A 26102-nucleotide genomic window follows, 5' to 3' on the forward strand; every position below is an offset into this window, starting at 1 on the left:
TGCTGTAGGAGGTATGTATGTACACACACACATACATAGTGAAACATTAATCAAAGCTTTGCCGAGTCTCTAATTGAGAAGTATATGTATAAAGTTGTCCTACTAAAGCTTATTTTTTTGCTTAACAAGTTTTTAAAGTTACTTTGTTTAGAATGTGTAAAATTCAAGCTTATAAACAAATTCGTTAAAACCAAATGAAAATTTAAAGATTTGTTTTTAGCCATTGGAACTGTTCAGTGACCTCAAGTTGGCTAATATCCAGTTTCGAATATCTAGAAATGCAAAATAGAGTAATTTGTTAGTACAACATACAGGTATACAATAGTTAAAAATATAATAACAAAAAATATAATTTCCTGTCAAATTTCTAACTTTTATGAAAAATTCATTCAATTACCCAATGGTTTAATAATTTACTTACTTTACTCATTTGCCTGGTAGTTTTATTCAATTGTTTAGTTGGGAAGAGTATGAAGAAATGACCAGTCGTCAGGTTTCAATTGACGATTTATTTTAGTTTTATGTTGACGAATTAGTTTGTAAGTTGGTGACTGTAAGGACTAAGGTAACTTAAGTCAGAAGTTTGCAATGCTTAGAAAAATTTTTAATTTTATGAAAAGAAATTTTTTTTGAAATTCACACGAATATTTTTTGTTATTTTCTTACCTAATGTTGTGAAGTCTTACACAAATTATGTCAACGAAACTTTATGTAGAAAACTTTATAGAATCTAACTGTCATATCCCAATCTAATAAATTTTAGTTAGCTACTAAGTTAATTAAATTTATTAGTCAAGAATAGGGTTAAGGATTTTATTATTCATTATTAATACACTTATGATCAATAAAAAGCAGAATAATAACATTATTTAATTTCTAAATATTTGTTAATAATGTTTTCTAAATTGCCTGAAATTAATAGTTATTTATTGGCCATTAGAGAAACAAAAAAACATAAATAAATATACATATAAATGTAATTATGCTCTTCGAATAGAATATTTAACTGTCGATTTCTCGCACAAAGATAAACTAGAATTATGGAAACAAATTAAATGCAACTAATCAATTTTATTATTTTCATTAAATTAAACGACTAAAAGGATCCTTGAAAGCGAATTAATACTTATGGTTACTGCAAACACTTTAACGCCAAATACACACACACACACACACACACACACAGAGAAATACACACAGAAATACACACATCGTAACTCTCAAAGGACCTTGTATCTGCATATTTCACGCCTTGCAGCCATTAAACAACCTAACGCCAGTTTAAAAGCGTCGTCGAGGAAATTTTATGACCCGTCCAAACTACAAGAATAACAGCTCAGCTAATTATGTGACGACCTTTGTTACATAATATAAAATAACACACACACACTTAGCCACACACACATGCAAAGACACCACAAAACATACATATACCAATAAATTTAAAATTGCAAACATAAAATATTTTGACAAATTTTGCAAACAAAAAAAGAACGATGGGAAAGGGAAAAGTTTTGCCGCGAGACCTCGATTTCGGTTTGTTGGCATGGACTTAAAAAATGCTCAAGCCTCTCCAGGTCTGAGTGAAACTTAATTAATGCAGAACCATTTTCCAATGGTGTTTTCTTTTTTTTCTCAACTTCTTTTCTTTTCTTGTTTTCCTTGCTGCAGGACGACATATCAAAGAACTCAACACGCTCCGAGTTGAGCTTTGTTCCGACCACAGACGACGATGGCAAATCGATAACATGCCGTGCGGAAAATCCAAATGTGAATGGCCTGTATTTGGAGACCATGTGGAAATTGAATGTCGTTTGTAAGTATTACAAATTGTGTTTAAGTATAAAAAAAAAAAAGAAATCATGAAAAACAGCAAAAAACCAGAGGGCCGGGGCTAACTTCGTCCATGCCGAAGTTTGTATACCCTTGCAACTTTATGCAGTCTGTAAAAATTATTCACTGTTGCTGAAATCGATGATGAAAAAATAAAAATAAAAGAATTGGATTGTTGCTAGTTTCTGTGATAAGTATTTATTGAACAGTAAAATTTTTGTCCCACAAAGTTTTCACATACTCAGCCTCCCCACCACGACAAGGTCACAATCCCCGAGGAGGTATATCTACAATATCTTACACACTAGAATATTTCTATAATTAAATTAATCTACTTTATGTTTACAATCTATATTTCAAAAATATTGCATCATGATGGCTATACGGCGAAGCGTATGTCATAGCTATAGCCTCCGGTAAATTGCTAGTTCCCCAAACCCAATCTATCTGAGTTGAATGTTTGGTTGTTGGTACATTCAAAATAGAAACTAAACCCCTATCATTAAGACGGCCTTCCAACTGATCAGTTCTAGAAAATCGGCAAATATTGAAATCCCCTACTACTACCACATTAAAATTTGCTCGAAGAGCTCGAACTTTATCCACATCCTTCATAATTTCATTACGAAATCTTGTTATAGGGAATTGTGAATTCCTATAAACAATTAGAAAAGACGTATTATAGTACGCGAAGGCAATCGACTGATAAACCTGTCTCGGATTTATAAGGTTTTGAGACTCAAAAAGAAATTCTACATTTTGCAAAATACTAAGTTTTGCCAAAACAAGTATTCCATTCTTTGAAATGCCATCAGCCCGATTGCCATCAATTCTTCTTATGACGCCGAAATCTTCCAGAAGATACTCTTCAGTTGGAAGAGTCCAAGTTTCGACTAAGCATAAGAAGTCTGCAGAGCAAATTATTTGGTCGTTGGCTATGTCTTCGAAGTGTGCCCGAAGAGATTCAACATTGTGGTAGTACATTGTGACAGATGCCGAACGGTTTATGAAGCATTCATAATGCGTATGCAAAGCCTTTTCTCCTCGAAGTTTTACAAGCTCAGTTTGAACATTTCTAGCTCCAAATCTAGTTGGAGCATGAAAGTCACCTATTAGGAAAAGGCCCGATGCGCTAGTTGCCCTGCTACAGCCCACGTAAAGCGAAGCTCGGCTAATGTTTCTTTGTAGATGCACTGCGACTTTGCTATATGTGGCGCCTTGGCTTTTATGAATGGTAATAGCCTCAGCAGGGACAACTGGAAATTGCTTCCGATCGATTGAGACATGCTCTGATCGTCCACATTGGAAAACCCGTGATACTTTTTGGATTGGAGTCCACTCAGGGTCAGGAATATTTCGAATTTTTGATCTAGCGATTGCACCAACCGATGTTTCCGTGAACTTTATCCATAAAACTGTTATAGCTACTGAGCCATTTCTACTGCTTTCATCAATCTGCATAAGTTGCCCAGTCGCACCATTTACAAGACCATCACTTGTATCCACATTTACAGTAACCATGTACTTTGCCTGTGTTTTTAAATGTAAGGAGTAGGCAAGGCCTTGAGTTTTAGACTGCTTCATACTTTGCGCGTGCCTTAATGTATTTTGCTTATTAGCGGTAGACATATTTGTCGCTTTAATAGTATCAATTGCAGTTGAAACAAATTCCTCCGTATTTATTTGGGCAAGTTTCCTAGTATTATAATTACTGACTTCATTGTTTGAGCAAAATAAATGTATGGCATCGGAGGAACGTCACTTGAGAAGACAACTCTTTGTTTAAAGAGCTCAATGTCCGATTCTGTCATATTGGCTTCGGACATATTATTTAATGCAACAGCAAATTCGCGATCACCGCGCTGCCGCATTATTTCTGTAAGCTCGAAAAATTTGAAATTATCCCACAGGTTTGTTCCAGCTAGAACACTGTATGGATTAGACGTCCTTTCAGAAAAAATCCAACTGTCTCCAACTGGTGAAAGCTGCTTTAAGTCTCCGAACACTATTATAGATATTCCTCCAAAAAACATATCAGGATTTCTAAATACTTGGCGGAGCCTTTGATCTAAGTATGATAGCATTTTAGCTCCGACCATTGAAATTTCATCAATTATAATTAGTTGAAGGTCAATCAGTTTGCAATGCATAGTATTTAATGCATCGTGTCCCAGTTGTCTTAAGGCTCCAGATGATTGGTTGATAGGTAAGTTGAATAGGGAATGAAGCGTTTGACCCCCAATACCAAAAGCAGCTTTTCCAGTAGGGGCGCATAGAAGAACTTTTACAGAGTCGGTGGCACCAGGTAATTTAGTCGCTCGCCAAGTTACAGTTTGGTAAATTGTAGAAATCAATCGACTTTTACCAACCCCAGCACCGCCACCTACATACTCATAGAATATTTTCTTGGTAGACACATTTTGCATGACATGAGCATAGTACTGACGTTGCTTTAAGTTAAGTGAGCGTACAAGGAAACAAAGATCACTATCTGATACTAAAGAGGGTAGCTTAATTATACGAATTCCGTTTTCTTCTTCGGCCTCGATTTCAATATTTTCATCCTGCAACAGATTTAAATTTCTATCAACGTTGGGTACAGCTAGAGCCCTGAACTCATCATCTAGGAATTGACTAGCAGATACTTCGTCAGAATTATTTTCTTCTTCAGTATTTTGTTGCAATTCGGCAAGTACAGCTTCCAAGTCTAGGTCATCGAACACATCATATTTCAATTTGTTTTGCTTGATTAGGGTGTTGTGAACCCGGAATGTATGTTCGTTGTCATTTCTAACAAGTTCAGTATGCTCACATCGCCAAGGCAAGAATAGCATTATGTGCTCTCTAAAATAGTCGGCTGGTGAAGTATTCAAGCTAAAACGACGCCATCTAATGATTTTTGGCTTTAAGCGCAGCTTTACAGAACCGTTTCCATCCATCTGGGCATAATTTGGACGCGCTTCAGTTCCATCTTCTTCGCCACCGACTTCTTCAACTTCTTCGTAATTTTCATTTTCTGCTGCCCGTGTTGTTGATTTTTTGAAATCGTAAAAAGCTGCATAATCTGCCAAGGATATTTCACTCAAGTAGGCGTGTCTCTGAGCATATCGGTCAATCAAACTGGGCACATAGATATCAGTCGAGTCATCGGGAAGTTCCTCCAGCATTCTTCTGGACTTAACCATCCGAACTCTTTTATCTGGGTGGGATGTATTAATAAAAATTTCCGCACTGTCTGCTTCAGACATATGCAACCGCAAAATATTATAGGCAGCTTCCTGTGCTGATATTTCTGTGCCGTTAATGAATTTGTTACCGAGATGTTGCAGCTTTCTTTTAACAGAGATATTTCCGTGACTTATCTCAGCCATGGCTTCACGAAGCAATTGAGAGACACCCCTGTTTGATTTGTTTATGTAGTTTATTATGTAACTACAACAGGCATAGGCGTCTAGGATAAATTGAATATCCATATTTGCACGGTGTAGCCCCAAAATATCTCTATTATAAGCATTTAGCAACCTATCAGAATATCTTCGGCGGAGAAAAACTTGCGGCTTTTTCAAACTCGATCTTAAAGCAAGCTTATATCCCTCATAGGTAGTATCAAGGTCGGACAAAAAGTTCTCAAAATTATTAAATCTAATAGCTTCTTCCTCTGTGCTGAGCTTTAGGTATTCTTTAATTTTTTTGAAAAGGTTTTTATATTGATCAATATTCGCCTCTTCATCTTCTAATGGAAACAATATTTCAGTTTGAGGCATTGGCGGGTAAGGCATATTAAACCGACAAAATTCTTGACCCCGAAGTTCCCTTAGACATGATGCGCTGTGTCTGTGGCGCTGGTACCGGATCACTTCTTGTAGCTCAGGATCATCTCCATTAGTGGTGATAAATCTATCGATAAAATTCACCATCTGTTCAATATTGGTGGAATCACCATTGTTGAACTTTGGAGCTCCAGTAAACCAGTACATGCCATGGGAGTGGGGTGACCCTCTGTGTTGGAACTCTATTCTCCAATAATAGTGCGACCGTTCAAATTCTCCAAATATGTCAGATTTGAATAGTTTCATCAACTCTCGCAGTCTATTATCAAAATATCTAGAACAGGTAACTGGGTCAGATCGAATTAATCTAGCCTTTTCAGAACTCGAAAGGTTTGCCGCTTCCTCTTCACTAATAATATTGTTATCCAAAAGTTTTACAAGTATAACCAAAAGCTCAGTCCATTTGGTTTCAGCAGCAGATAATGTTATAAAAAATGTAGGCAACCCAAATTGTCTAATCATGGCAAGAACTTTCTTTTTTTCAGCTTCCCAATGAGCTGGAGCTGATCGCAAACCTTTAAGAATTTGATATCCATCGTCATGCTGAACCAAACTATCCACATATGAATCATCACGCATATTTGCTGCTGTTACATTTGGACCAGATTTTTTTCTTAGACAAATGGATATCGAGTTCTTAATTCGCTCAAGCTTGTATCGCTTGTACATATAAAGAACTTTGGGGACTATAGCACAACGACGATCGTAATAGCGGATTTGGGAACGAGCTTTTCGGACATATGTAGTTTTGGCTTTGAAAATCTGGCCACATGAAATTGTAGGAAAGGACAGTTCTTCTGCGTCTTCGTCCAATGTTAAGTCCACTGGACGGCGGCCTTCACCGGGAGCCAATGCAATACGACTAGTGATTGCGTTCTGCTCTAGTGCATTGTTGTCCAACAAAGTCTCTTGACCACCCGGATTTAAATTTTCTTCTTCATCTACATTTGGATTATCTAAAAGGGAATTATTTTGACCAAGAAGTTGATCGACAACTGACCTATCGGCTACGTCTGCAATATAAGGAACTTCCTCTGCATTGTTAAATTGAGGAAGCCAATCTTCAGACACGGTAATGCCATGTTTTCTCCACAGCTCAGTATTTACCAAAAACTGTACAGCATTGAAAATTTTGGCAGGACGGATGGTTTCTGTCATAAAATTGTGGTTATACTCGAGCTTGCGTTTTAAATGGACTTGGATAGTATGGGTATTGTCAGATGTGCGTGGAAGGGCTGTAACAATATCGGGAACGGATATGGGAATATTTACCACAGCACCTCTGATGCCACATTGCCTCTCATAGCCTAGGGACATTATTCGCATGAAAGGAATTCGCGGCGATACAAAGCGCTCTTCAGCGCATTTTAGATCTTGGAGGCATTGAGGAATATCGGAAAACTCAAACCCATTACCAAGACAAATGGTGGGAATTTTGCCGGCAGAAACGGCTTTGTGACATGTTAAGCAAAATGAATATTTTTCGGACAGACAAGGGAACTTAACTGACAGAAAAAATGCGTTGCCTACATCTAAATTTGGAAACTTAAGAGAGATAGATAATTTGTGCAAACCACGTACCTTGTCTGGGAACCACGTCCCTCCACAGCATATGCAGCATTCCGTTGGTCCTTCCTTGATTTTCCTCTTATATACTGTAGTTCCAGATTCCCTTCTTCGCTGGCGTTCCCTTTCTCTGGCTTCCTCCCGTTCTTCTTCTGTTCGATCGGCTCTTGCTGCAATATTCCTTTGTGATTGCCTTCTAGATGCTTCCAATCGATTTTCTGAATTTCCTCTGAAAGTAATAAGGCGCTCCTCTGCCATATTCCGAATTTGTTGTTCTCGTAGTCTCCGTTGCTGGCGAGTTTCTCTCCTTTGCGATGTGTTTGTAGTTCGTTCCTCGGCGCTTGTAACCGGGTTATTCCTCCTTATTCGGTGTTGTTCAGCATTTCTCTCTCGTTCAGCAGCGCTGTAGTTTGGATTTAAGCGAGCTTGACGACGTCCGGCCGTGTTTCGCTCTTGTTCTTCAGCAACATAGCCCGGATCCAGACGAGCTCGATGACGTCCGGCTGTGTTTCGCTCTTGTTCCTCGACAACGTAGTCCGGATCCAGACGAGCTCGACGACGTCCTGCTGTATTTCGCTCTTGTTCCTCAGCAACGGTGCCCGGATCCAGACGAGCTCGACGACGTCCGGCTGTGTTTCGCTCTTGTTCCTCGACAATGTAGTCCGGATCCAGACGAGCTCGACGACGTCCTGCTGTATTTCGCTCTTGTTCCTCAGCAACGGTGCCCGGATCCAGACGAGCTCGACGACGTCCGGCTGTGTTTCGCTCTTGTTCCTCGACAACGTAGTCCGGATCCAGACGAGCCCGACGACGTCCTGCTGTATTTCGCTCTTGTTCCTCAGCAACGGTGCCCGGATCCAGACGAGCTCGACGACGTCCGGCTGTGTTTCGCTCCTGTTCCTCGCCAACGTAGTCCAGATCCAGACGAGCTTGCCGACGGGACTCAGTGTTCCGAGCTTGTTCAGCTATGCTGTACTCCGAATCCAAGCGAGTTCGTCGATGCCCAGCCGTGTTTCGTCCTTGTTCTGCAGCGCGGTATTCCGGATCCAAGCGAGCTTGCCTATGGCCTTCAGTGTCCCGTGCCTGCTGAGTTGCGCTATAGTTCGGATCCAATCGAGCTCGACGACGTCCAGCCGTGTTTCGACCTTGTTCTGCAGCGCGGTATTCCGGATCCAGGCGAGCTTGCCTATGCCTTGAGTGTCCCGTGCCTGCTGAATTGCGCTGTAGTTTGGATCCAAGCGAGCTCGACGACGTTCAACCGTGTTTCGTTCTTGTTCTGCAACACTGTAGTCCGGATTAAGACGAGATTGGTGGCGCGATTCCGTATTTCGAAGGCGTTGTTCAAGTCTAACTCGTAGGCTGCGGCGTCTTTCAGAATGATTCTGAGCGTCGAGTTGCCGTTCAATTTCTCGCTGTTCTACATTGGCTTGTCGGACAGTAGCCATGTATTGAGAATGGCGGTTATTAATTTCAGCCGTGTTAAGCTGATAATAGACACGAAATCGGTTCCGTGCTGCCCGACGTCGAGTTTCTTGCGATGAGGAAGCAGCGCGTGGCATTTCAAAGGCTATACAACGATTTACAAAAAAAAAAATGTAAAAAATAGACTTTTAGTATGGCAATTTGAAGTCTTTTGAAATAGTGTCGTCTCGTATCCGGATTTAAAACACGCTTTTCGATCGTTAGATTACCTTTTACTGTTGTGTTGTGTTAAAAAATATATTTATTCACTTTAGTTACTGTTTTAGAACACTTTTAATTTGGTATTAAACACTTGTAATTCACTTTAGATAACATGTACTTTTGAATCACTTTATATTAGAAGCTTTATGTTCACTTGTTTGTTATTCACTTTAAATTAAAGGTACTTGTTTTCACTATTTCACTTTGCACATTTACTTTTAATAAAAAGTAGTATAATTTTGGACTTCGAATACACGATGTTGCACGCTCAATTTTTTTAAATTGACTAAACGGGAAATGAAATGTGCAATGTTTATATATAATTGTCTCCTAAAATTCAGGTATTTAAACTGTATAAAACATCTTACACCCTTTTACCTATTTGTAGGTACCGAATTTAGTAATTGAACACGTGTACTTTTGCGCAACATGTCTTTTTTTAAGATAAATGTTTACCTAATATTGGAACATAGTGTTACCTAAGTGGGTCATTACCTGAATCCAATTAACCCATTTACAAAAAAGGGTAAAATATTTGGTAAACAACATTCTTTCTTTTTCAATAAATACAGGTATAGAAACCGGAAGACCTGTGGGTTGAAAGTTCCTCATCCTCTTTTCCGATTTACAGGTACCGAATATAATAATGAACCTGTGCACTAATGCACAATAGGTTTTTGTTTTAAACGAACGCTTTGCATAATTTTTCATTTACCCTCGAAGAATCACTTTTGGGTTAAAGGGTAAAACCTTATAGAAAAAAAGCAAAATTGATTTTTTGAAAAGTTACTGTTAAATACCGATTGTTCCTATGGAAGCTATATGATACAGTCACTCCATCTTAATCAAATTTGGTAATAAATAATAAGCACAATTATTAACAGGAATACAAAACTGAGAAATGTTTAAATGAAAGTAATCGCGTCAAAAGTAACAAAGTTATTGACAAAAGTCATTGTTTTCCACCGATCGTTCCTATGGGAGCTATATGATATAGTCACCCGATCTTGATCAAATTCGGCACATTAATTAACAGATATATAAAACTGGCAAAAGTTGAATTTTAAAGCAATCGCGCCAAAAGTAACAAAGTTATTCAGAAAAGTCACTGTTTTCGAGCGATCGTTCCTATGGGAGCTATATGATATAGTCACCCGATCTTGTTCAAATTTGGCACAGTCATTAACAGATATATTAAAGTAAGAAATGTTTAATTTGAAAGCAATCGCGTTAAAAGTAACGAAGTTATTGACAAAAGTCACTGTTTTCGAAAGGTCGTTCCTATGGAAGCTATATGATATAGTCACCCGATCTTGTTCAAATTTGGCAGACTTATTTATAGGCATAATAAACTCTCTAATGTTAAATTTCACGACAATAGCTCAAAAAATAACGAAGTTATTGAGAAAAGTCACTGTTCGTGACTTTGGCGTTTGTATGGGAGCTATATGATATAGTGATCCGATCCGGCTGAATCCGAGATATACAACGCCTGCAGTATATACAAGCCTACATGCAAAATTTCAGCTCTGTAGCTCTAACGGTCTAGGAGGAGTTTGCGTTGATCCAGACGGACGGACAGACGGACAGACGGACGGACGGACGGACGGACGGACGGACGGACATGGCTATATGAACTCGTCTCGTCATGCTGATCAAGAATATATATACTTTATATGGTCGGAAATGCTTCCTTCTATGCGTTGCACACTTCTGACCAAAATTAATATACCCTTTTTGCAAGGGTATAAAAAAAGGCAATGTCGACAGCAACCAAAAGGTAGACAGCGGCAAAGGCAAAATTTATTACGTCGGCGATGTCGTCGCCCGTTGAAAGCCTTTAAAATGCAAATAAATCAAAGACAAATGACAAATTGTGAATAATTTGCCAAAGGGCCAAAGCAGAAGAAGGAGGCATTTGGCCTGATGATGAGGAGAGGAGCCACCACCAAATTGCTGGGTATACAGTCGCCTTTTTTCTTCCCGGTGATGCGCGGAGAGTAAGGATGAAATATGTGGGCTAGTAAAATGTATGGCAGGCGCTTAAATTAAATGAAGGACTTTTCGTGTGCCCAAAACAAAATTTTATTTATCAAAATCAGAGAGAGAATAAAAAAGAATGAAATACAAACCGAAACTTTTTGCCAAATTAGGTCGATTTATGCTCTATATATAGACCATAAAGGTGGGACAAATTGTAGAAAATTTGTTTGGGTTCTTTAACGCAAAATTGCAATGTGACAAGCGAAATGAGTAGCAATATAATATACACAATCGATGACCCACTTCGATAAAGCGATAAACAGTTGAATTTTTAAAAAATTAGAGAAGAAAATGGAATTTGAAAAGACATAAGGCACTTGTCCACTTTTTTTTTGTAGATTCAATAAAATTAACTCTTTATGAAGATTTTTGTCAATTAAAATCTGAATAGAAATATAATTTTTTTTGTTTTTAAAGCATCTTTGTAAAATCAGGTTTTTCACTCTTCTTATAGTTCCTATACTTTTCTTTATTGGATAAGTATAGTTTTATACTTTTCTTTTTCTGTCTAGAGATAAAAGTGTCATACACATCGAATCATAGTCATCAAAATATCTACTTGTCGCAGTTTTTCAAATAAAAAAGCATCGTAGCAACCAGGAAAAACCATAGAAAATAGTATATCGAAATCAACGTAGGCTTCACAGTCTATATCAAAATTGTTTTATTGTTTGGAATATCAGAATTTCTCACAACGTTTCCAATCTGCTAGTGGCAATACATTTACGCATTTTGTACAAAAAAAAAATAAAACATAAATATACTAACATTCTTCAAACATGGATAGTTTTTATCCCATCAACACCGATGAGAGTGGAACTGTTACATCTGCCAGTATCTTCAATCCTCACGAATATATTGGCGGTACTCTGGTGGCCATTGCTGGTAACGATTTCGCTACAATTGCATGTGATACGCGCTTGACCAACGATTTCAATATCCGGAAGATGCGCAGCCAGAGCAAACTCTTTGATGTTTCACCACAAACAGTTCTGGGATCGGTTGGTTGTTGGTGCGATACTCTGGCTCTTCTCTCTTTGGTACGCAGTTACTCGCTCAAGTATGAACTGGACAACTTAATGCCCGTTTGCCCCGATTCGTTGGCCAGTATGCTAACACGTACCAAGTTTACACTTCAGTACTTTGTATCCAGTGTGGTTGCTGGCATTGATTCCAATGGTCTGGGAGCTGTCTACTTCAATCATCCAAGTGGTAATTATCTACGTTTACCCTATCATATTTCTGGAACTGGTGGACGCATAATATTGCCTACTTTGGACTGGTTCGAAGGTAATGAGGAGGATCAAATGAATGCTATAACAACATCGCTGACTGTGGATAAAGCTGTGGAAATCTCAATGGAGGCATTCAGGACAGCTCGCGACCGTGATATTTTTATAGGGAATTGTATGTTTATAAATATTATTACCAGAGAGGGCGTTCAGTTCAAACAGCTGCCCCTGCCTTAGGAGAAGAGTGGTTCATTTTTTGTTGTTAATGAATTATAATCCACGCAGGAATATTTGGCATTAAAAAAAATTAATGTTTTCCAAAGTTCAAATTTTTTTGGGAAACTTAATATGCATTAAGAAAACCCTAAAATCGGGCGGAAAATCAGTTGGAATAGGTTGGTAATTGATGCTTGTTCAGAAGTTTGTCTTTGTTATTGGACACATTTAAGATAGGAATTTCGTAAAATTGTAGTATATCATATAAATTTGAAGAACTCTTTTAATTGCTTAGAAATAATTTAGAATGATAATTAATATGCTTCATGTTTTATTTTGCGGGTGATAAGTAGATACACTTTATACAATTTATGCTCTATATATAGACCATAAAGGTGGGACAAATTGTAGAAAATTTGTTTGGGTTCTTTAACGCAAAATTGCAATGTGACAAGCGAAATGAGTAGCAATATAATATACACAATCGATGACCCACTTCGATAAAGCGATAAACAGTTGAATTTTTAAAAAATTAGAGAAGAAAATGGAATTTGAAAAGACATAAGGCACTTGTCCACTTTTTTTTTGTAGATTCAATAAAATTAACTCTTTATGAAGATTTTTGTCAATTAAAATCTGAATAGAAATATAATTTTTTTTGTTTTTAAAGCATCTTTGTAAAATCAGGTTTTTCACTCTTCTTATAGTTCCTATACTTTTCTTTATTGGATAAGTATAGTTTTATACTTTTCTTTTTCTGTCTAGAGATAAAAGTGTCATACACATCGAATCATAGTCATCAAAATATCTACTTGTCGCAGTTTTTCAAATAAAAAAGCATCGTAGCAACCAGGAAAAACCATAGAAAATAGTATATCGAAATCAACGTAGGCTTCACAGTCTATATCAAAATTGTTTTATTGTTTGGAATATCAGAATTTCTCACAACGTTTCCAATCTGCTAGTGGCAATACATTTACGCATTTTGTACAAAAAAAAAATAAAACATAAATATACTAACATTCTTCAAACATGGATAGTTTTTATCCCATCAACACCGATGAGAGTGGAACTGTTACATCTGCCAGTATCTTCAATCCTCACGAATATATTGGCGGTACTCTGGTGGCCATTGCTGGTAACGATTTCGCTACAATTGCATGTGATACGCGCTTGACCAACGATTTCAATATCCGGAAGATGCGCAGCCAGAGCAAACTCTTTGATGTTTCACCACAAACAGTTCTGGGATCGGTTGGTTGTTGGTGCGATACTCTGGCTCTTCTCTCTTTGGTACGCAGTTACTCGCTCAAGTATGAACTGGACAACTTAATGCCCGTTTGCCCCGATTCGTTGGCCAGTATGCTAACACGTACCAAGTTTACACTTCAGTACTTTGTATCCAGTGTGGTTGCTGGCATTGATTCCAATGGTCTGGGAGCTGTCTACTTAAATGATCCAAGTGGTAATTATCTACGTTTACCCTATCATATTTCTGGAACTGGTGGACGCATAATATTGCCTACTTTGGACTGGTTCGAAGGTAATGAGGAGGATCAAATGAATGCTATAACAACATCGCTGACTGTGGATAAAGCTGTGGAAATCTCAATGGAGGCATTCAGGACAGCTCGCGACCGTGATATTTTTATAGGGAATTGTATGTTTATAAATATTATTACCAGAGAGGGCGTTCAGTTCAAACAGCTGCCCCTGCCTTAGGAGAAGAGTGGTTCATTTTTTGTTGTTAATGAATTATAATCCACGCAGGAATATTTGGCATTAAAAAAAATTAATGTTTTCCAAAGTTCAAATTTTTTTGGGAAACTTAATATGCATTAAGAAAACCCTAAAATCGGGCGGAAAATCAGTTGGAATAGGTTGGTAATTGATGCTTGTTCAGAAGTTTGTCTTTGTTATTGGACACATTTAAGATAGGAATTTCGTAAAATTGTAGTATATCATATAAATTTGAAGAACTCTTTTAATTGCTTAGAAATAATTTAGAATGATAATTAATATGCTTCATGTTTTATTTTGCGGGTGATAAGTAGATATTATAGCCGACACATATTGCAATCCAAAAGGATTTGATTGAATACCATAACATCAGAAGTATTAAAAGGGATATTTAGTTTGATTTTTGTTCCTATAGTTTCCAATTTAAAACCTAATACTATGGCACATAGTACGGTACATCAGACAATTTGATTGTTTGAAATCACATTTAACTTTCTGTTCAGGATAATCATTCGATTATTTAAAATTAAAATTTCACTGAATATATACACCATTCGAAATCAATATGCCCATGTTGTGTGTGTCCCATTTCGTTTATATAAATTAAGCCCTACTCTCGAATTCCAAACCCAACCCAAAATAAAAAGGGCTACTGCGGACATCGTAAACTCGCCACAAAAGTCATCGCTTTCGTTATTCAGCGGTTTATTTGCCGCGGCAAAATGTATTTCATTGTATATCCTGTATATAAGTATGTATACAATACTTGTGTGTAGATTTACGGTACTCACTGTATACATACAGAAGCCGACTGTGTGTTTGTATTTCGGCATATCTTTTCTTTATTTTTCTTTGCTTTGCGCTTGTTAAAATATTAAATTTTTTTAACGCCCACAGACACGCCCAAAAAATTGCTGGTTGCAAAAAAAAAAAAAAAATGAACGCGAAAGCAAAATAACGTGTTATGATTATATTTTTTATATGCCACACACATACCCACACACACACGCAGACACTGTGTTTTGGCTTCATATTTTATATTTTAGAATATTATTTTTTATTTGTTTGTTTTGCTTCCGTACAAAATTCGAGCAAATAAACTTTATGATCGGCACGTACAGACACAAAGAGCAGAGTATATGTATATATATATACATATCTGTGTGTGTGTGTGTGTGTGCGTATGAGCAAGCATGTGTATTAAGGCCAAGTACTTGGCTTTAAGTTCCTCTTGCTAAGTACAAACTTTTGAGTACACATATTTACTTGTTATTTTATTAATAATTAAACAAAAAAGAGTAAATGAAAAAATGTTCTTAAGAAATTTAGTGAAAAGCACATCCTACGCAATTTATTAAAAAAAAAAAATTCTTGTCGTAAATTAACTCTTTAAAGTCAACAGAGGTTTAGCTTGACGTCATCAAATATAAGAGAAGCTTTCTGATCTACTTTTGTGGTATGCATATTGGAGTTTCAGAAGATGAAAGCACGCAAACATATCATAATAGATCTAATATATAATAAATAAAAATATAAATAAAAAATTGATTTCTTTCTCAATTCAGAGATCACTTATAACAGCTTTAAAAGTAACTGCTAATTATAATAGTTATTTTTTATTTAATAGAATAATTTGTACTTTTGGCTGAAGTTCTGCCAGTTTTTGATATGGATTGTTCTCCAGTATGGATTATTCTCATCATGTTTTGTAGAGTGATATCCAATCTAAAAATAAAATATATGAAAATTGATAAAGTGACAAATTATTTACATTAGTCTAAGAAAAGCAGACATTTTTCCTTTGGAAATGTAAATTTACTATTTATTTTAAATTCTTTGGAAAATGCATAGCTAGACTATCTTATATTTAGATAGATGAAAGTATACATTTTAAATCTATCTAATATCAAGACACAAATTTTTTGAAACATTTTTGGATTGGCTGACCTGATACCTGAAGGATCGTTCGTTTATTGTTCGACCTATTTAGTCTTGGGTATAACTCACGTTTTCCTTTCTGTTCTACTTTCGAATTAACTTATAATTGAACCATTTAATGTTCTTTGAGGAAAACTTGCACAAAAAAAGAGATAACCCATTAAGAACTTTAACCTATAGACTTCCACATAATTTTAAAGTGTGGGGCCTCTCCATAAGGCGTGAGTTATTATGCCAAGTTCGTTTTTAGCTTCTTTAGGCACGACATTTGCCAAGGCCATTTGGCATACTTTATGCCATTGTATAATTTGGTTTATATCTATGTGCTAGGAGAATCCGTGTGCGTACGTTTTAAAATTTATAATGTAACACACACACACACACACACACATAAATACAGAGCAATAAGAGTAAAACGAAAGCTATCAGGGGGATGCAACGGAGAGGCAAGACACAGACAAAGATGGAAAAGAAAAGTCTTATAAGCAAGTCCAGGCAACGACTAAAAGATACCCTCTTTAAAAATTATGAATACAATACATTGCATATCTGAAAATAACTAAATTTTCCTGAAATAAAGGTTTTATGGGCCACTTTTTTCTTTGTAATGCCTGTTGCAAACACCTTAACGACCTTGTAATACCCCAATTATCCTCTACACGATGGTAGAGAGTAAAAACATGCAATGCAATCACAGACGTCGTAGAGAGATTCCCCCTGCAGCATTGCAGACAATACATATGACACAATCCCAGAGCAAGTGGGTCCCTATTGTTCCATTGTTTATGGCTTGGCAACATTGGCTCCGCTTCTGTCTTGTTTCAACTTCCATGGGTTCTTTTCTTGTGCGTGCTTGGCATTTGGTAAAAGCGAAAGCTTATGCCACACACACACAGACAAATTCATATATACTATAATTTACCGGATGCCGCCGCAATTTGAGTTGATATTTTTAAAAGTGGCCAAGATACAATTGAAGAAAAAAAAAAGAGAAGGGATACTTTGTAGAATGACAATAAAATGGGATATATCATTGCCAATTGGTTTTATTCTTATCTTCCGGGTATATTTTGAAATTCCATTACTGAATCAGAGGCCAAATTCTGAACGAGTTCATCATAGACAGCATGAGGGACAACTGTACCAACAATTTTCCTATTATTATCGGTTTTAACTCGAAGAATTTGTATCTTCTGTTCATTCTTGTGGATAATCAGCTCAATGCGATCCCATATGGGCAACATCAACCCCGATAGCACATGATAGGTACGCACACGTAAACCCACCTCACAACCTCCTTTAAAGGGGCAAATTCTATTCCAAAAGACATGCGAACATCTAGTCAGACACACGTCATATTGTTGCTGCCAAAATGAACGTGCAACCTCGGGTGGCACTTTGACATATCGGCTGGTTAATGAATTGACCGTCTCAGTGCGAACCTGTGGCCCGGTATTGGGACGATATATTTGCAAATTTATCTTATTTGCTGACTTAACATCCGTTGAGTCTGTTGCAGCACGCAGACAGAGTATGGCTGAGTTCTTATTCTGCCTATTCTGTTGGAGTATATAGAAACCTTCATAATCGTATAGACCCTCCCTGCGATATCTGTAAAACAAAATTATTGAGTAATAAAACTGAAAAGCATCAGTTAGACTTAAAACTCACTTTGATAGGGCCACTTCAAATGACATGCCACGTTCAACGGACACTGTATGCAATTCAGTGGCTGCAGTCCCTGTCGAATGTTTTCGAACAAATCGGATTAGCTTAATGGGCTTGACACTGGCTCCATGGGCATCTAGATCGAGTATACCCAAATCAAAGTGACCAGAACGCTTCAGTTTTAAGATCAGTGAATACATATTGTCCATGAAGAACTTGAAGAAAGCATTTTGTATCTCAACACGGCATCCCAAAATTCGATTCAAGAATTTTGAGATATTGCTTCTATCCTTTTCAATGGAAAATATCTTAATATTCCCCTCTTCAGCACAATTGATCATACCAACGCTAGCCAAGGCATGGGCACAATCAAGTACGAAATTGCCCTTAAACGTTGAAGGCACAAAACAACGTTCCAATGTCTTCATGCCAGTAATCTGTTGCATAACACTATCTAGGGCAGCACGTCCAATGTTATTATCGATATTGAATTGCGATAAATCACGAGCATCGGTGGCTCGACGATCGCCCTGGGTAAGTGCACCCAAGCTCTCCAAACGTTTGGCCACTGTCGAGGCGAAACGACGTTCGCCTGCCAAATCCGTAATAACGAATACATATTCCGGTGAATTGACCTGATTGGAACGATGAGTTCTGCCAAATTGTTGTATAGCTCGATCAGCACTCCACGGCAACTCCAGGGTAATGTGCAAACGTCGTCGCTGATTGGAGACACGTCTGTCACTCTGCAGTGAAATGCCGCTAGAGGCAGCTTCAGATATTATAGCCACATGCTTGCTACCTTGCATGAAACGTTGCTTCTCCCTATAATTGACCATATCAGTTGTAGCATCACTATCGCAACGAGTTTCGTATTTATAGCCATCGAATTCATCACAAATCACACGTCCTCGACGGCCAGTCATTTCGGCCACCATATTCGGACCGCCTAGATCAGCGATCAGTTTGTCCAAAGTATTTGGTGGCAAACGACGTCCGACAGTCTCAATCTTATCCAAAAGAGCTTCACGCATATTAATACAACGTTCAACATCGCGCTCTGCAACTTTGATCTTATTTGCTCTACTGCGTCCGGGCTCATCATCATCGTCATCATCATTTTGATTACGCAAAGTGGTGCATAAGTGCTGTAAAATGCGCTCGTGCATGGTAACTTTTTCAGCTGTGTGCATAAGGAATAGAAAGACGGTAATCTAAAATTAGTAGCCCACTTAAGTATGCTATAAATTGTCTTAATCTAGATAACAGCTCGAATGAAGCCAAAAAATTACGAATGATTATAATGATAATGAATGAAGTGTTTAAACTTTGCTTGAGGCGATACAATAAAAAATTTAATTATAAATATTCATCTTGCCTTTCAGTTCAACTTTTCTAGTTTCTTTTAAATAACGCCTCAATATCTGACCGCGCTAGGCCCTGATATACTGGTCTTTGGGTAAACCCACCACTGTTTTTTGGAAACTAAATTGCACCAAACTTACCTTTATCTGGATTTGGTGGCCTTCCACGACGTTTGCGTGTAGTTCCTGCTTTGTTATTTTGTTGCTTATGTTTATTATTGTTGTTATTATCCTCATCATCTGATAACCAGTTGTTTTCATACATTTCGACATCACTGTCCGCTGGGTCCGGGTCTTCTACTTCGTCGTCATCGGAGAATTCTGAACGAGATTTTTTAGTAAGTGATTGTTTCAAAAATTCTCCAGTATTAACTAAATGACGAAATGCATCTCTATTTGGGGCTGGAAAATGTTTCTCCACAAACGATTGCAATATCATTTTCGATGTGGACACAAAGGTACTTATGGTTCCCTGATTTCGATCCAAGTGTTCCAAAGTCCTTGACTCTCCCGTGGACTGAAGACCAATAACAACCGCTTTTCCGGTGCGGATGGCAATGCGAGTCATTTTCACTACTTGATTAAGCTTGGACGCTATGCAAAGATTCTTAAAGAAACGCTGATGGGCACACCAAAACTGGCAAGTGATATTCTTTTGTATGCGATTCTCTACGCTCATGAGACGACAGCATCTTTGGAGTTTGTTGTGAATCTCAGCCCATAGTTCAGCAGACATATTGTACACCTTACGGAAATCCTTAGACATGAGAATCTCTTCAATGCGAAAGCTGACATCCTTGAAGCTCAATTGACGTGCTATATATGTGCCACGCAATTTCATATCCATTGCCACAATTTCCATGGCACCGATGCCCCTCTTCTCGACAGCATTAACGAAATCTGGGAACTCAGCATAGGCCGTTCCCCGACCCCAGAGACCCAAACGAACCATATAAGCCATATTGCGTGGCTCACTGGCTCCCGTGGCCGAAGCGTAAACAACTCGGGCTTTGGGACAAAGCTGTTGCAGCTCTAAGACCGTAGTTCCCGTCTTTGTCGACTTGCCGCCATTCATCAAACTCAAATTCTTGGCCTTGTGGCACTCATCGAAGACAATGACACCGTCGAATTTCCTGGTCAGCCAATGCACCAACTGCAGCAAACGTGTCCTATACTTGTGCTTTGAGGTTTGCGACTCACCAATTAGCGAAGTATATGTACAAAATATTACACCCTTCTTGAAATTATCATTCTCCTGGGAATCAATGCGACTATATTTGAATTTGCTCAATGCTACCACCGGAATCTTATCATCGGCCCCAATGTCAGAAAGGTCCCGTTCAGCATCGAATTTGAGGTCACTCGAAACCGATATCCATAGGGCACGTTTGCGTCCATGCAAATAGTTTTCATATATAATGCCAGCTATGGCCCGGCCTTTACCGACACCAGCTCCATCACCCAAGAGGAAACCAGCTCGTTCGCCACTGGGAAGAATCTGTTGATGAGCCTGACAAGCATAGACAACTGCTTCCATTTGCAGGGCACTCAAAGAGTCAGCAGCCTCAAAATTATTCGCCAGTGCCAACTTCATATTTATATCGGGTAATTCCACCGAGGATAGAGTTGCAGTTTCAACAACTGGATCTGGATGGGCCTTGCCAAGTTTCAGTTTACTGGGCCAATATTCGGCAAATGTGTCGGATACGCCAATTTCCTCATAATCAGCTTCTTCATCTTCCACAGCTGGTTCTCGTGGAAGACCTTCATCATCTGGTACTTCTTCTTCTAGTTTCTTGGGAACCATTTTACGCTTAGGAGCTGACGACGACGATGACGATGATTTAGCCCCTGGTGGCTTGGCTAAATATGTACGGCCACTCTTCAGTATTTGATCCAGTTGTGCAGCTGTAAGGCTCTCCATTTGCTGATCCAATGGCAAACCAATTCCGTTACCGTCATCAGAGACCATGGAAACATTGGTCACCAAACCATCTGGTCCCATAACAAAAGACACGGGAATATCCTCACCGTGACCATTTCGGAAATACCCAAAAGTTCGCATTGGTTGTAGAAAATCTGAATTGGAAGCACCCACCAAGGGAAAAAATATTGGATTATCCAAATCCAAATCCAAATCTTTATGGGGTACTTGCATTTCATCCACTGGCATTTGATTTTCCACTGCCGCATATGATATTTGTGCACAATTTTTTGGATCTGAACCAAGGGGAACACGTATCTGTGTTTGTGGACCTTCTATGGCACTAGCAGTTGTGGGTACCTCCTCCACCACCATTCCCTCCACCACCTCTGGTCGGCCTTCGTATACGAAAAGCGATTTCATAAATTCATCTAATTCCTTATCTTCTGTATTATCCACCTCGATGAAGGGCAATGAGTCAAGTTCGGCCTGTAGGCGAGCATCTATTTCGGATTCCTCAGACGGTAGCAATGAGTCCAATTCAGCTTGTAGACGGGCATCTATCTCAAGATCAGATGGTATATCAAATTTCCTACCTTTCATCACTTCATGATTCGTTTCCGTATTCAGCACAAGATTCGAAAAATCAATATTTATGGAAACATTTTTCACATCATTTATATTCACATCGCCATTAATATTTTTATATACTGTTGGAATCGACTTTATTTCGTTTTTGAGATTATCATATGTAAAATTAAAACTAATTTCTGGTTCCCCTTGATTATCCGAATTGGGTTTATAGTCGACATATAAAGAACTACTGTTGTCCTCGCTTCTGTGTAGAATTTCCATTTTTATTTCTTGCCCGGAATCAAAAATGTTAGCTTTTGAAATCGAATCATTTTGCTTAAAATTTGATTCTGTATTAAAGAAATCTATGGGTGGAAAGTATATTAAAAAAATTTCTGTGATACTGTTTGTGGTTTTCCATTAATGTTACCTTCTTGATTCTCTTTATTCGTGTAGTCATGAATGGGCCAATTATTTAAATAACTCACATTCTCATTCATTTTCTCATTCTCATTATCATCATTATTGGACTGATTGAAAGCTTGATTATATTCGCGTTTTCGTAAAACATTTGTCGAACTTGTCGTCTTTCCATTAAAAATAGTTCCATCAGGTTTTTCGAAATTTGGAACCACCAGGCTTGACCTCGATGGGAACAGCAGCAATTCTGGTTCTTTCTCCTTTGGAGGCGAGGAAATTTTGCTGTTTTCCTGTTTGGCGGCCGATGCAACCATTTTCTGAACCATTAATTTACCTGCTTCAGTTTGCATTGATAGTAGAATCCTTTTTGCCAGTGGTTGACTTTCATTCTCGATGTCTTTCGAATCCAAAAATTTTGGTTTAAAATCTACCAAGGACTTGTGCGAGGATCTTGTTACTGAATTTTGTTTACTTGGCATTTTTTCAAACTTTTTTTTTACTGCGAAATTGAATTTTTTTTTTACTTTTTTTTTTTCAAAAACTTTTTTCTTCACTATTTGGAACGACTAGTTATCACGGCATTGACTCGTTGAATGATATTTTGTCGAAAGTCTTTAAAATGCAAATAAATCAAAGACAAATGACAAATTGTGAATAATTTGCCAAAGGGCCAAAGCAGAAGAAGGAGGCATTTGGCCTGATGATGAGGAGAGGAGCCACCACCAAATTGCTGGGTATACAGTCGCCTTTTTTCTTCCCGGTGATGCGCGGAGAGTAAGGATGAAATATGTGGGCTAGTAAAATGTATGGCAGGCGCTTAAATTAAATGAAGGACTTTTCGTGTGCCCAAAACAAAATTTTATTTATCAAAATCAGAGAGAGAATAAAAAAGAATGAAATACAAACCGAAACTTTTTGCCAAATTAGGTCGATTTATGGTCTATATATAGACCATAAAGGTGGTACAAATTGTAGAAAATTTGTTTTGAGTTCTTTAACGTAAAATGGCAATGTGACAAGCCAAATGAGTAGCAATATAATATACACAATCGATGACCCACTTCGATAAAGCGATAAACAGTTGAATTTTTAAAAAATTAGAGAAGAAAATGGAATTTGAAAAGACATAAGGCACTTGTCCACTTTTTTTTTGTAGATTCAATAAAATTAACTCTTTATGAAGATTTTTGTCAATTAAAATCTGAATAGAAATATAATTTTTTTTGTTTTTAAAGCATCTTTGTAAAATCAGGTTTTCACTCTTCTTATAGTTCCTATACTTTTCTTTATTGGATAAGTATAGTTTTATACTTTTCTTTTTCTGTCTAGAGATAAAAGTGTCATACACATCGAATCATAGTCATCAAAATATCTACTTGTCGCAGTTTTTCAAATAAAAAAGCATCGTAGCAACCAGGAAAAACCATAGAAAATAGTATATCGAAATCAACGTAGGCTTCACAGTCTATATCAAAATTGTTTTATTGTTTGGAATATCAGAATTTCTCACAACGTTTCCAATCTGCTAGTGGCAATACATTTACGCATTTTGTACAAAAAAAAAATAAAACATAAATATACTAACATTCTTCAAACATGGATAGTTTTTATCCCATCAACACCGATGAGAATGGAACTGTTACATCTGCCAGTATCTTCAATCCTCACGAATATATTGGCGGTACTCTGGTGGCCATTGCTGGTAACGATTTCGCTACAATTGCATGTGATACGCGCTTGACCAACGATTTCAATATCCGGAAGATGCGCAGCCAGAGCAAACTCTTTGATGTTTCACCACAAACAGTTCTGGGATCGGTTGGTTGTTGGTGCGATACTCTGGCTCTTCTCTCTTTGGTACGCAGTTACTCGCTCAAGTATGAACTGGACAACTTAATGCCCGTTTGCCCCGATTCGTTGGCCAGTATGCTAACACGTACCAAGTTTACACTTCAGTACTTTGTATCCAGTGTGGTTGCTGGCATTGATTCCAATGGTCTGGGAGCTGTCTACTTCAATCATCCAAGTGGTAATTATCTACGTTTACCCTATCATATTTCTGGAACTGGTGGACGCATAATATTGCCTACTTTGGACTGGTTCGAAGGTAATGAGGAGGATCAAATGAATGCTATAACAACATCGCTGACTGTGGATAAAGCTGTGGAAATCTCAATGGAGGCATTCAGGACAGCTCGCGACCGTGATATTTTTATAGGGAATTGTATGTTTATAAATATTATTACCAGAGAGGGCGTTCAGTTCAAACAGCTGCCCCTGCCTTAGGAGAAGAGTGGTTCATTTTTTGTTGTTAATGAATTATAATCCACGCAGGAATATTTGGCATTAAAAAAAATTAATGTTTTATTTCCAAAGTTCAAATTTTTTTGGGAAACTTAATATGCATTAAGAAAACCCTAAAATCGGGCGGAAAATCAGTTGGAATAGGTTGGTAATTAATGCTTGTTCAGAAGTTTGTCTTTGTTATTGGACACATTTAAGATAGGAATTTCGTAAAATTGTAGTATATCATATAAATTTGAAGAACTCTTTTAATTGCTTAGAAATAATTTAGAATGATAATTAATATGCTTCATGTTTTATTTTGCGGGTGATAAGTAGATATTATAGCCGACACATATTGCAATCCAAAAGGATTTGATTGAATACCATAACATCAGAAGTATTAAAAGGGATATTTAGTTTGATTTTTGTTCCTATAGTTTCCAATTTAAAACCTAATACTATGGCACATAGTACGGTACATCAGACAATTTGATTGTTTGAAATCACATTTAACTTTCTGTTCAGGATAATCATTCGATTATTTAAAATTAAAATTTCACTGAATATATACACCATTCGAAATCAATATGCCCATGTTGTTTGTGTCCCATTTCGTTTATATAAATTAAGCCCTACTCTCGAATTCCAAACCCAACCCAAAATAAAAAGGGCTACTGCGGACATCGTAAACTCGCCACAAAAGTCATCGCTTTCGTTATTCAGCGGTTTATTTGCCGCGGCAAAATGTATTTCATTGTATATCCTGTATATAAGTATGTATACAATACTTGTGTGTAGATTTACGGTACTCACTGTATACATACAGAAGCCGACTGTGTGTTTGTATTTCGGCATATCTTTTCTTTATTTTTCTTTGCTTTGCGCTTGTTAAAATATTAAATTTTTTTAACGCCCACAGACACGCCCAAAAATTGCTGGTTGCAAAAAAAAAAAAAAAATGAACGCGAAAGCAAAATAACGTGTTATGATTATATTTTTATATGCCACACACATACCCACACACACACGCAGACACTGTGTTTTGGCTTCATATTTTATATTTTAGAATATTATTTTTTATTTGTTTGTTTTGCTTCCGTACAAAATTCGAGCAAATAAACTTTATGATCGGCACGTACAGACACAAAGAGCAGAGTATATGTATATATATTTTTTTTTTTTTTTTTTTTTTTTTTTAATTCATTTATTTAACAATAATATAACAAAGTTAGATTAAGATGAGAGGGTATAGTGTGGAGAAGGTAGAAGTGGAAAAGAAGAAGTGTTGGGTGCCAATTTAACCTGCGGGACTGCCGGGGGGTATTGCTTCGCAGGCTTAAAAGGCGGGCCTCATGCCCCTCAAGCGTTTCGCTGCCTCTCCAGGCGGCGAAGAGTGTCCATAACTTTTTAGCAAATGAGCAGGCCGCAGACCACTTTTCTTGGCTAGCACACATTTTGTTGACAGTGTTCTCGACCGTAGGTAGTTCCCCAAAGGTTTCTTCGAGCTCATGGCGTTCACTCTGGAATCTTGGGCAGCAGAAAAGCACGTGCTCGGCATCCTCTACTACGCCGTTTTGGCATAGAACGCATACTGGGCTGCTTTCGTGCCCAAATCGGTGTAGATATGAGCTGAAACATCCATGCCCACTTAGCAGTTGGGTTAACTCGAACGTGACTTCGCCGTGACTTCTCGAGAGCCAGAGCTCCAGGTTCGGGATCAGCCGAAACGTCCATCTGCCTTTGGTTGAGGATGACCATCTTGCTTGCCATTCTTCTAAGCTCGCTC

At 37.8% G+C, this 26102-nt stretch overlaps 2 protein-coding genes and 1 long non-coding RNA gene across 3 annotated transcripts in view; 1 reads left to right on the top strand and 2 right to left on the bottom strand.

The window, feature by feature from the left end:
- Positions 1-26102, top strand: part of LOC6644890 (cell adhesion molecule 2) — a gene marked incomplete at its 5' end in the record, with an annotated part of 60668 nt that overhangs the window by 20164 nt on the left and 14402 nt on the right. Inside the window, 1 exon segment of the mRNA XM_047013287.1 lies at positions 1672-1816. Coding sequence (XP_046869243.1) covers positions 1672-1816 — 145 coding nt within the window.
- Positions 17080-21686, bottom strand: LOC111519724 (protein strawberry notch-like). Its single transcript, XM_047013289.1, has 3 exons — positions 19255-21686; positions 17753-18932; positions 17080-17692 (listed from the first exon to the last, which is right to left on the bottom strand). The coding sequence occupies exons 1-3, from the start codon at positions 21638-21640 to the stop codon at positions 17134-17136; spliced, it is 4125 nt and encodes a 1374-aa protein (XP_046869245.1). The 5' UTR covers positions 21641-21686; the 3' UTR covers positions 17080-17133.
- On the bottom strand, positions 24614-25084 carry LOC124461827. The gene is made up of 2 exons (XR_006955253.1): positions 24890-25084; positions 24614-24833 (listed from the first exon to the last, which is right to left on the bottom strand). It is a non-coding gene; the product is annotated as an uncharacterized LOC124461827 (long non-coding RNA).

Source organism: Drosophila willistoni, unplaced genomic scaffold (genome assembly GCF_018902025.1).
Source record: "Drosophila willistoni isolate 14030-0811.24 unplaced genomic scaffold, UCI_dwil_1.1 Seg674, whole genome shotgun sequence".
NCBI lineage: Eukaryota > Metazoa > Arthropoda > Insecta > Diptera > Drosophilidae > Drosophila > Drosophila willistoni.

Coding starts and splice junctions, on each gene's coding strand:
- LOC111519724 (XM_047013289.1), bottom strand. CDS start 21,640: ATGAAAGGTAGGAAATTTGATATACCATCTGATCTTGAGATAGATGCC. Junction 18,933..19,254: donor GCCACCAAATCCAGATAAAG/GTAAGTTTGGTG, acceptor TTATGCACACAG/CTGAAAAAGTTACCATGCAC. Junction 17,693..17,752: donor TTTGAAGTGGCCCTATCAAA/GTGAGTTTTAAG, acceptor TTTGTTTTACAG/ATATCGCAGGGAGGGTCTAT.